General features: G+C 45.5%; 1 protein-coding gene across 2 annotated transcripts in view; it reads right to left on the bottom strand.

Moving 5' to 3' along the window:
• Positions 1-6,044: 6,044 nt before the first annotated feature.
• The window catches only part of LOC115124395 (EMILIN-1-A-like), an 86,093-nt gene continuing 79,546 nt past the window's right edge, over positions 6,045-12,591 (bottom strand). Inside the window, exons 5-9 of one of the 2 annotated variants that reach the window (XM_065025875.1) lie at positions 12,285-12,311; positions 11,419-11,544; positions 11,269-11,286; positions 9,521-9,655; positions 6,045-8,738 (exon numbers count right to left, since the gene is read on the bottom strand). In XM_065025875.1, the coding sequence (XP_064881947.1) occupies positions 8,416-8,738; positions 9,521-9,655; positions 11,269-11,286; positions 11,419-11,544; positions 12,285-12,311 (629 nt within the window). In that variant the 3' untranslated portion in view covers positions 6,045-8,415. The remainder of the gene's footprint in view (positions 8,739-9,520; positions 9,656-11,268; positions 11,287-11,418; positions 11,545-12,284; positions 12,312-12,591) is intronic. The other variant, XM_065025876.1, reaches the window with a different exon arrangement.

The following is a 12,591-nucleotide window of genomic DNA, read 5'->3' as shown; positions in this document are numbered from 1 at the left end:
GAGAAACTAAATGGGAAAATGGGACTTTGTTCGTCTGAAAATTTGATCTCTATGCTTCCGTTGATGGACAGATGTGAGATGTTATTCTTTCCATGAACTCACAGGCAGATCTCCCAGCATGACTTTCTCTTTTTGGCTTGCAGGCTGGAAAAAAAATGACGTGGCTTGACGCTTTTCTCAGCCTTTACAGCACGGGTCGACGGGGGAATTAAAATGTCATGTTTATTAATGTGCAGGAATAAAAATGAATCAAACAATTTCTATATTCTTTGACTAAAGTTCCAAATGGTTTCAGTAAATCAACAGGAATAGTGGTCCACTTATGGCAATACTTGATTCCATACAATATACTGTATTTATTAATAAATCACAGCATTTGGATCACTGCCTATATAAATTTAAGCAATCACACAAGAGCGCTGAAACTGGGAAGTCTGCTCAAACTACATACTGCGCTGATAGATGATATCTCAAAACATGACATCATCACCATCTCCTTTCCCTTCTGGATTAGAGTCCTAATCCTCTGAGCAGATTGATTAGAGTCCTAATCCTCTGAGCAGATTGATTAGAGTCCTAATCCTCTGAGCAGCTAGATTAGAGTCCTAACCCTCTGAGCAGATAGATTAGAGTCCTAATCCTCTGAGCAGATTTATTAGAGTCCTAATCCTCTGAGCAGCTAGATTAGAGTCCTAATCCTCTGAGCAGATTGATTAGAGTCCTAATCCTCTGAGCAGCTAGATTAGAGTCCTAATCCTCTGAGCAGATTGATTAGAGTCCTAATCCTCTGAGCAGATAGATTAGAGTCCTAACCCTCTGAGCAGCTAGATTAGAGTCCTAATCCTCTGAGCAGACAGATTAGAGTCCTAATCCTCTGAGCAGCTAGATTAGAGTCCTAACCCTCTGAGCAGATAGATTAGAGTCCTAATCCTCTGAGCAGCTAGATTAGAGTCCTAATCCTCTGAGCAGATAGATTAGAGTCCTAATCCTCTGAGCAGCTAGATTAGAGTCCTAACCCTCTGAGCAGATAGATTAGAGTCATAATCCTCTGAGCAGATAGATTAGAGTCCTAACCCACTGAGCAGAGAATTAATCCAAAACAAACTCCTACGCAGAGGACATGGCTGTAAAATTAAATACCTTTATTTGAGCTACACGTGTGTCTTGGGTATGAACATGTTTTCATTTAGACCAAATCACACTTTCAACGCAAAAGGTTAGACTGTAGGGAGGAGGAGCTGCAGAAAACAAAGAGGAACTGCACCTTTAATACATAGCATTGCTTTGGTTGGCATGTGGAATGACCAGTTGTTGGTGACGTCATAGATTGAGTAAACCTTTGGAATTCCTTTAGCAATAACAAACACAGAGGTCAGATAGGACCAGGTGGAGAAATACTCAAAAGGCACAAGAGTAGCAAGACAGCAGCTTCTCAACTAAATGCAGCATCTTTCAAATAGTGATAGAATTAGTGATAGAATTTGAATACAACTCCATGTATGTGATTGCAATGGTGTACCTCTCTGCCAAATATGTTGGTATCCATTTGCTGTTCTGTAAACTGAATCCATTTTCCTAGTAAAAAACACACAGTCTAATGCAGCACTGTAAAGCACCATACTGATCCTGTTATGGTGAGCTAGTGTTGGAATAGATCAAATATGTGAAACGGTTAAGGGGGAACCTAGGACTGGGTTGGGAAAACACTAGGTGCGGAGTATCACATAGGCCATCAGAGGGCCTGTAACTATTCCTCTGTAACTATTCCTCTGTATCACATAGGCCATCAGAGGGCCTGTAACTATTCCTCTGATTCACTGGGCCATTAGAGGGTCTGTAAAATATTCCTCTGTACAGGGGCGGGTTTAGTGATTTGGAGGACCCAGGCAGAGGTCAGTCTGAGCTTCCCCCACCATCCCCCCCTCCTATGGGTTTTATAGTAAAGACATGTCATTTGACTGTAAAAATGTACTTTTAATGTACCATGACCAGAATCAGTCATGATGTTTTCATCTTATTGTCAAACAAATCACTTTAAAAAAGTAGGTTACTTTTGCACGTTCACACCAAAATAATTCCAACATCCTTGATGACGATGGCAGTGTTATCAGCAGCACCTGTCTTTTAACTAAAGAAGTGAGTTGACTGACATCATGTTTCAGTTATAATTAAACCTGCTTTTCTTCCTTTTATTTTCTCTGCCCTGCTCTGAAAGACCCTCATTGCTGCCCTGCTCTGAAAGATCCTCATTGTTGCATCTGCCCTGCTCTGAAAGACCCTCATTGCTGCCCTGCTCTGAAAGACCCTCATTGCTGCATCTGCCCTGCTCTGAAAGACCCTCATTGCTGCCCTGCTCTGAAAGACCCTCATTGCTGCCCTGCTCTGAAAGACCCTCATTGCTGCATCTGCCCTGCTCTGAAAGACCCTCATTGCTGCCCTGCTCTGAAAGACCCTCATTGCTGCATCTGCCCTGCTCTGAAATATCCTCATTGTTGCATCTGCCCTGCTCTGAAAGACCCTCATTGCTGCCCTGCTCTGAAAGACCCTCATTGCTGCATCTGCCCTGCTCTGAAAGACCCTCATTGCTGCCCTGCTCTGAAAGATCCTCATTGCTGCATCTGCCCTGCTCTGAAAGATCCCCATTGCTGCCCTGCTCTGAAAGATCCTCATTGCTGCCCTGCTCTGAAAGATCCTCATTGCTGCCCTGCTCTGAAAGACCCTCATTGCTGCATCTGCCCTGCTCTGAAAGATCCTCATTGCTGCCCTGCTCTGAAAGACCCTCATTGCTGCCCTGCTCTGAAAGACCCTCATTGCTGCATCTGCCCTGCTCTGAAAGACCCTCATTGCTGCCCTGCTCTGAAAGATCCTCATTGCTGCATCTGCCCCGGTTTGAAAGATCCTCATTGTTGCATCTGCCCTGCTCTGAAAGATCCTCATTGTTGCATCTGCCCTGCTCTGAAAGATCCTCATTGTTGCATCTGCCCTGCTCTGAAAGATCCTCATTGTTGCATCTGCCCTGCTCTGAAAGATCCTCATTGTTGCATCTGCCCTCCTCTGAAAGATCCTCATTGTTGCATCTGCCCTGCTCTGAAAGACCCTCATTGCTGCCCTGCTCTGAAAGATCCTCATTGCTGCATCTGCCCTGCTCTGAAAGATCCCCATTGCTGCCCTGCTCTGAAAGATCCTCATTGCTGCCCTGCTCTGAAAGATCCTCATTGCTGCCCTGCTCTGAAAGACCCTCATTGCTGCATCTGCCCTGCTCTGAAAGATCCTCATTGCTGCCCTGCTCTGAAAGACCCTCATTGCTGCCCTGCACTGAAAGACCCTCATTGCTGCATCTGCCCTGCTCTGAAAGACCCTCATTGCTGCCCTGCTCTGAAAGATCCTCATTGCTGCATCTGCCCCGGTTTGAAAGATCCTCATTGTTGCATCTGCCCTGCTCTGAAAGATCCTCATTGTTGCATCTGCCCTGCTCTGAAAGATCCTCATTGTTGCATCTGCCCTGCTCTGAAAGATCCTCATTGTTGCATCTGCCCTGCTCTGAAAGATCCTCATTGTTGCATCTGCCCCGGTCTGAAAAATCCTCATTGTTGCATCTGCCCCGGTCTGAAAAATCCTCATTGTTGCATCTGCCCCGGTCTGAAAAATCCTCATTGTTGCATCTTCCCTGGTCTGAAAGATCCTCATTGTTACATCTGGCCCGGTCTGTATCACTGGGCCATTAGAAAACCTAGACCTCTGTATCACTGAGCCATTAGAGAACCTAGTCCTCTGGATCAATGGGCCATTAGAAGGCCTGTAACTATTCCTCTGCATCATTGGGCCATTGGGGGGCCGACAGCCATGACCAAGTAATCATCCCCTGCTGTCAGAGAGAGCTTCTTATTTATCGTCCTGTGTAAACACTTCACTGTGCCTCGATTAATGACGTCCACCGGGGCCTCTTAGAGAGAGAGCACATCGCTCTGTTTATGATCCGCTCACTCCTTGTGGCCCTTGGCAGCCGTTCAACACATCGTGTGCCAAATGGAGAAATGGGGGGTTCGGATTCGGGGGGAGGGGTGATACTCCCTCCTGACTGGTCACTGAGGCTTTCAGACCGACTTTCTCACACTTTGGGGTGTGACTCTGTGTTAGGTTGAAGATTGTTGAGTCACATCATCTGATTCCCTCTAATGATGTAATAAAGGATCTATAGGCCATGTGGTCATTCTGTACTGGGGTATAAGGCAGGGCTTCCTTCTGTACTGGGGTATAAGGCAGGGCTTCCTTCTGTACTGGGGTATAAGGCAGGGTTTCATTCTGTACTGGGGTATAAGGCAGGGCTTCCTTCTGTACTGGGGTATAAGGCAGGGCTTCCTTCTGTACTGGGGTATAGGGCAGGGCTTCCTTCTGTACTGGGGTATAAGGCAGGGCTTCCTTCTGTACTGGGGTATAAGGCAGGGCTTCCTTCTGTACTGGTGATAAGGCAGGGTTTCATTCTGTACTGGGGTATAAGGCAGGGCTTCCTTCTGTACTGGGGTATAAGGCAGGGCTTCCTTCTGTACTGGGGTATAAGGCAGGGCTTCCCTCTGTACTGGGGTATAAGGCAGGGCTTCCTTCTGTACTAGGGTATAAGGCAGGGCTTCCATTCTGTACTGGGGTATAAGGCAGGGCTTCCTTCTGTACTGGGGTATAAGGCAGGGCTTCCTTCTGTACTGGGGTATAAGGCAGGGTTTCATTCTGTACTGGGGTATAAGGCAGGGCTTCCTTCTGTACTGGGGTATAAGGCAGGGCTTCCTTCTGTACTGGGGTATAAGGCAGGGCTTCCTTCTGTACTGGGGTATAAGGCAGGGCTTCCTTCTGTACTAGGGTATAAGGCAGGGTTTCATTCTGTACTGGGGTATAAGGCAGGGCTTCCTTCTGTACTGGGGTATAAGGCAGGGTTTCATTCTGTACTGGGGTATAAGGCAGGGCTTCCTTCTGTACTAGGGTATAAGGCAGGGCTTCCATTCTGTACTGGGGTATAAGGCAGGGCTTCCTTCTGTACTGGGGTATAAGGCAGGGCTTCCTTCTGTACTGGGGTATAAGGCAGGGTTTCATTCTGTACTGGGGTATAAGGCAGGGCTTCCTTCTGTACTGGGGTATAAGGCAGGGCTTCCTTCTGTACTGGGGTATAAGGCAGGGCTTCCTTCTGTACTGGGGTATAAGGCAGGGCTTCCTTCTGTACTAGGGTATAAGGCAGGGTTTCATTCTGTACTGGGGAATAAGGCAGGGCTTCCTTCTGTACTGGGGTATAAGGCAGGGTTTCATTCTGTACTGGGGTATAAGGCAGGGCTTCCTTCTGTACTAGGGTATAAGGCAGGGTTTCATTCTGTACTGGGGTATAAGGCAGGGTTTCATTCTGTACTGGGGTATAAGGCAGGGCTTCCTTCTGTACTGGGATATAAGACAGGGTTTCATTCTGTACTGGGGTATAAGGCAGGGTTTCATTCTGTACTGGGGTATAAGGCAGGGCTTCCTTCTGTACTGGGGTACAGGGCAGAGTTTCCTTCTGCTTGGTTGAGGCAAATTCCTACTTGGTTGTGGTTAAGGCTGGGTCTTGGGTATGAACATGTTTTCATTCGTCTGGAGCATGGCAAGACATGTCTGAAGGCTTTAGGTCACGGACGGCACATTTAGCTAGGTCACGGACGGCACATTTAGCTAGGTCACGGACAACACATTTAGCTAGGTCACAAATGGCACATTTAGCTAGGTCATGGACAACACATTTAGCTAGGTCACAAATGGCACATTTAGCTAGGTCACGGACGGCACATTTAGCTAGGTCACGGACAACACATTTAGCTAGGTCACGGACAACACATTTAGCTAGGTCACGGACAACACATTTAGCTAGGTCACGGACGGCACATTTAGCTAGGTCACGGACAACACATTTAGCTAGGTCACGGACGGCACATTTAGCTAGAGTCCTAATCCTCTGAGCAGATAGATTAGAGTCCTAACCCACTGAGCAGAGAATTAATCCAAAACAAACTCCTACGCAGAGGACATGGCTGTAAAATTAAATACCTTTATTTGAGCTACACGTGTCGACCAAATCACACTTTCAAGGCAAAAGGTTAGACTGTAGGGAGGAGGAGCTGCAGAAAACAAAGAGGAACTGCACCTTTAATACATAGCATTGCTTTGGTTGGCATGTGGAATGACCAGTTGTTGGTGACGTCATAGATTGAGTAAACCTTTGGAATTCCTTTAGCAATAACAAACACAGAGGTCAGATAGGACCAGGTGGAGAAATACTCAAAAGGCACAAGAGTAGCAAGACAGCAGCTTCTCAACTAAATGCAGCATCTTTCAAATAGTGATAGAATTAGTGATAGAATTTGAATACAACTCCATGTATGTGATTGCAATGGTGTACCTCTCTGCCAAATATGTTGGTATCCATTTGCTGTTCTGTAAACTGAATCCATTTTCCTAGTAAAAAACACACAGTCTAATGCAGCACTGTAAAGCACCATACTGATCCTGTTATGGTGAGCTAGTGTTGGAATAGATCAAATATGTGAAACGGTTAAGGGGGAACCTAGGACTGGGTTGGGAAAACACTAGGTGCGGAGTATCACATAGGCCATCAGAGGGCCTGTAACTATTCCTCTGTAACTATTCCTCTGTATCACATAGGCCATCAGAGGGCCTGTAACTATTCCTCTGATTCACTGGGCCATTAGAGGGCCTGTAAAATATTCCTCTGTACAAGGGCGGGTTTAGTGATTTGGAGGACCCAGGCAGAGGTCAGTCTGAGCTTCCCCCACCATCCCCCCCTCCTATGGGTTTTATAGTAAAGACATGTCATTTGACTGTAAAAATGTATTTACATTTAGCTAGGTCACGGACGGCACATTTAGCTAGGTCACGGACAACACATTTAGCTAGGTCACGGACGGCACATTTAGCTAGGTCACGGACGGCACATTTAGCTAGGTCACGGACAACACATTTAGCTAGGTCACGGACGGCACATTTAGCTAGGTCACGGACGGCACATTTAGCTAGGTCACGGACAACACATCTAGCTAGGTCTCGGACAACACATTTAGCTAGGTCACGGACAACACATTTAGCTAGGTCACGGACGGCACATTTAGCTAGGTCACGGATGGCACATTTAGCTAGGTCACGGACAACACATCTAGCTAGGTCTCGGACAACACATTTAGCTAGGTCACGGACAACACATCTAGCTAGGTCTCGGACAACACATCTAGCTAGGTCTCGGACAACACATTTAGCTAGGTCTCGGACAACACATTTAGCTAGGTCACGGACGGCGCATTTAGCTAGGTCACGGACGGCGCATTTAGCTAGGTCACGGACGGCACATTTAGCTAGGTCACGGACAACACATTTAGCTAGGTCACGGACAACACATTTAGCTAGGTCTCGGACGGCACATTTAGCTAGGTCACGGACAACACATTTAGCTAGGTCATGGATGGCACATTTAGCTAGGTCACGGATGGCACATTTGGCAAGGTCACGTAGGGCACATAAAAGTCTTTGGGAACCACCAGTATAACACACTTAAGCTGTAGCAATATCGTCAACAAGGCCAAGCTTTGGATCACCAGGCCAAAGGCATTACAGAACGGAGAGACAAGGAGGCAAAAGGTGCACGATAACATTAAAATCACAAAACATGAATTCATCACCATAGAAATCAGCTATAGAAAATCAAGCAAGGAATTTCTCATTCCAGGTTCTCTCCCCTATTCCTAACTTCCGGTTAACCTCAGACCTTGACAGTGGGTCTGGTTCTTTGGCAGGGAAACACTTTGCAGCAAAGGTGGGATGTCAAGCAGACCTTATGGACGGCAGTGGTGCACTGAGGACTACTGTACGCTGAGCCCCATGCCTGGAGTGAGTAATATAGAAACAGGGACATATTAATAAGAATAACCATAGAAAAATCCTGCAGTAGTAGCAACACATTTGGTGTGAAAAACACTTCTCCAAATACTGGACGAGCTAGGTAAAAAAAAATGAAGGGCGAAGTCTCTCAGTCTGCTACTTAGTTTATAGTACATCCTGTGTTTGTTCAAGCAGTTCATCAGGTTTCACAACATCAGAGGGCCAGGAATGACACACAGAGGGAGAAACACAACACTTTTCTGTCGTTGTAGTCGTCTCCTAGTTGTCGTTCGTTCCCGTGTTTCGCGAGTTGGTATAAAGTAATTCCATCTCTGGACCCTGTCGTTTTGCTTTGAAAAGCGGTTGTCAATTCAAACTGTGAGTCTAAACAGTCCAGAATGGGGACCAACCCCAGACCCTCTCTTCTCTAACTTTCTTCTTCCCTCGTCCTTCTTCCGTTTCTTCCTTCCTCTCCCTCTCTTATGTTCCAGATGGACAACCCTAGGGGGTTTTGGCTTACATATGTTCATACAGCAGCATTCCACTGAAGATGGTGAGAGGCTCTACAGAGTGGGCCAGCTTGCCCATGACCAGGTCAATGCAGACTGTGTCTCCGGCCTGGAGGGGCAGGATGATGTTGAACACAGCCAGGGAGCCCGGGGTGATCTTGGCCTCGGCTACCGGCTTGTTCTCCAGTCCCTCTGGCTGGTATCCCCCAGAGTCCACACGGGCCATACCGTAGTTGGACTTGGACAGCACCGCCTCAATCTTCTCGTTCTTGTGGCCAGTCAGGATTGCGCTGAAGAAGTAGCGGCCATCAACGGGCGCTGTGAAGATGCCTGGACAACACAGAGACAGAGATAGTGAGGTCAGCATTAGCTTAGCATACTCACTGATGTTGTACACAGCAATATAGCAAACAGTGACAGTTGGCTCATTGTACAAAAAAAATTATGTAACTAACTGCTATAAATACCCTTCACATGTAGATTGAACTCACAGTATTTGTATTTGTATTTATTATGGATCTCCATTAGTTCCTGCCAAGGCAGCAGCTACTCTTCCTGGGGTTTATTATGGATCTCCATTAGTTCCTGCCAAGGCAGCAGCTACTCTTCCTGGTGTTTTTTATGGGTCTGCATTTGTTCCTGCCAAGGCAGCAGCTACTCTTCCTGGGGTTTATTATGGATCGCCATTAGTTCCTGCCAAGGCAGCAGCTACTCTTCCTGGGGATTATTATGGCTCCCCATTAGTTCCTGCCAAGGCAGCAGCTACTCTTCCTGGGGATTATTATGGCTCCCCATTAGTTCCTGCCAAGGCAGCAGCTACTCTTCCTGGGGATTATTATGGCTCCCCATAAATTCCTGCCAAAGCAGCAACTACTCTTCCTGGGGATTATTATGGCTCCCCATTAGTTCCTGCCAAAGCAGCAGCTACTCTTCCTGGGGTTATAATGCATTCCTATTAGTTCCTGCCAAGGCAGCAGCTACTCTTCCTGGGGTTATAATGCATTCCTATTAGTTCCTGCCAAGGCAGCAGCTACTCTTCTTGGGGTCCAGCCAAATGAAGGCAGTTATGTGCAACTAAAAACATTACATTACAAGTCCTATCTATTCAGTACCAGTCCGCGGGTCATAGAACTCTCCCTCGTTGACAAAGATCTTGTCGAAGACGATGGTGCCAGCACTAAGCATGGGGTAGGTGAGAGCGGCAGAGAAGGACAGCTTGGGCACGTTGGCATCGGCACCTGGCATACCTGAGGGCAAAATTACAACAACATCTCAGAAAGAGCACGGTTATTATCAACTATATATGATATTTCATTGTTCTGACATGAGGAAATCCATGTTCACAGTTCATTACAGACAACATGGCAAAGTAAACAACGAACATAGCAAGAGAGAGACTTTTGTTCAAGACGGTTACAGCCCTCTAATATACACTGAATAAAAATAAAAACGTAATGTGCAACCATTTTGAAGATTTCAATAAGGAAATCAGTCAAAATAAATAAATTCATTAGGCCCTAATCTATGGATTTCACATGACTGGGAATACAGATATGCATCTGTTGGTGAGAAGATACCTTAAAAAGCAATGGCTCAGAAAACTAAAAACCAGTCAGTATTTGGTGTGACCAGCATTTGCCTCATGCAACGCGACACATCTCTTTCGCATCGAGTTGATCAAGCTGTTCATTGTGGCCTGTGGAATGTTTTCAAACTCCTCTTTAATAGCTGTGCAAAGATGCTGGATATTTGAGAGAACTGGAACACAATGTCGTACACATCGATCCAGAGCATCCAGAACATGCTCAATGGGTGACATGTCTGGTGACTATGCAGGCCAACGGAAGGACTTGGACATTTTCAGCTTCCAGGAATAGTGTATAGATCCTTGCGACCATACATTACATGCGACCATACATTACGCTGAAACATGAGGTGATGGCGGCAGATGAATGACACGACAATGGGCATTAGGATATCGTCACGGTATCTCTGTGCACTCAAATTGCCATCAATAAAACGCAGTAGTGTTCATTATCTGTAGTTTATGCCTGCCCATACCATAACCCCACTGCCACTGCTCACAACGTTGACATTAGCAAGCCGCTCGCCCACACAACTCCATACATGCTGTCTGCCATCTTCCCGGTACAGTTGAAACCGGGATTCATCTGTGAACGCCAGTGGTCATCGTTATCCCCAGCACAAGGTGCACCTGTGTAATGATCATGCTGTTTAATCAGCTTCTTGATATGCCACATGTCAGGTGGTTGGATTATCTTGGCAAAGGAGAAATGCTCACTAACATGGATGCAATCAAATTTGTTGACAAAATTTGAGAGACATTTGTGCGTATGGAACATTTCGGGGATCTTTTATTGGGACCAACACTTTATATGTTGTGTTTTTGCAGCGTTTTTGTTCAGTATATTTCAGATGCAGTTGCCTTCATGATGGGAATGTTTCAGAGCGGTTATGTAAAACAAAAAGGGATCAACAACGCTACACATTAAAACACACGCACACAAAAAGGGACACACACACACACACACACACACACACACACACACTATGCATCTCACAATCACCACATGTAGCCCTCAAGCAGACCCAGAAAGCATTATGTGCACATTTCCTGGCTGCCTCTGAGGATTCATGTTCTCATTGGCCCAATGCTGACCTCTGACCTGTACAGTGATCCCCACACACACACTCAAACTGAACTCAATTCACCCTGACTGTTAATGACCCTCAGCAATACTCATGTTATGTAATGACATGTAACACACAGCACTGTTGATTGCATTAGCACATTGCTAACATGTCGGACTCAAATGCTAATAATGAAACATCAACATACCTTGTTCACCTTTGAGGCCTGCAGTGAAAAAAAGAGAGGAAGAGACAAGTTAGACTGACTCAAACCATTCAGTCAAACATCAACATATAAAAACACATTTCCTGAGGCATAAAGACTGATTTATAAAGGGCTTGTATGGTTCCTGTTAACCTGGTGATCCTCTGGGCCCGTTCTCTCCCTGCCTGCCCGGGGGTCCGTCCCTGCCTTGGGGCCCCTTAGCGCCAGGCAGCCCTTGGAACCCTCTCTCCCCAGAGGGACCTGGAGGACCAGGCAGGCCTAGGGTGGTGGGAGGCAATGACAACAATATTAATACCATAATATTCCTTTTTTTTATTAACATTTCAAAAGTTGAATAATCAATACACGTTATAATTTAAATATTACGTATTTATTAAAGTTATTTCAGGCATTTAATAATTGAAGTAACTTTAATAATTGCCATTGTTATTTAACTTAAATAATCAAAGTTGACCCAAAGACGGCCTGTTAGGGAACATAGAAACCATTCCAGACAGGAGGAGATTTCTCATTCAGATACGTCACTGAATGAGGTATTACGACATTATAATACATTGTTCCCTCCAGACACAGAAGCATCAGATTATTTGAACACTGAGACGTGTGTAACCCGAGAAGCCTCGAGGAGTGTTATGAAAGACTGCATAACAGACAGACACACTAATAGCAGGCCACCATTTAACGTGAGACTCACATATTACACAAATAGACATTGTTAGTTTTAATTAGTGGATTATGAATGTTTTTGTGATCATCAGTCTGTTTCTTGGTGTTGTTCGATGGGGCCTCTGTGTTTATTGTAGCTAACACCGTTCTGTATGTTGACACTTGTGTGCAAATGTGTTACTTGAGACTTTACATATGCACCCGTGTTCATTGTGTCCTTATACCCACTGAATGTGCTGTCTTGTAGACTGGTCAAGTATAGACAGGACAAGGTTAGTCTAGAGTTTAAGACACATGATGGTTTTAGTTCAGTTTTACCAAAAGCTGTGTACCATTCAAACCTCTAACCAACTGCACACCTACAAAGCAGAACATGTGAGAGAGAGAGAGGATACGTTTAATCGAAAATATAAATATATAATTGTCAACATGAACTCAGAAAATACTCTGTGTCAATGTAAATCCTCTCTAAATGAACATGCTCTTTATTTTAAAACCATGCATTGTTTAATTTCTGTAGTTACTAATGTTGGATCTAGATCAGTGCTCTCCAACCCTGTTCCTGGAGAGCTACCGTCCTCTAGGTTTTCACTCCAACCCTAATCAAGTGCCCCTCCCACTGAGCAAAAACTGGTTGAA

This window comes from Oncorhynchus nerka, linkage group LG12 (genome assembly GCF_034236695.1).
Source record: "Oncorhynchus nerka isolate Pitt River linkage group LG12, Oner_Uvic_2.0, whole genome shotgun sequence".
Classification (NCBI taxonomy): Eukaryota; Metazoa; Chordata; class Actinopteri; order Salmoniformes; family Salmonidae; genus Oncorhynchus; species Oncorhynchus nerka.
Note: the sequence above shows the minus strand (reverse complement) of the source record. Positions and strands in the feature narration are given on the sequence as shown.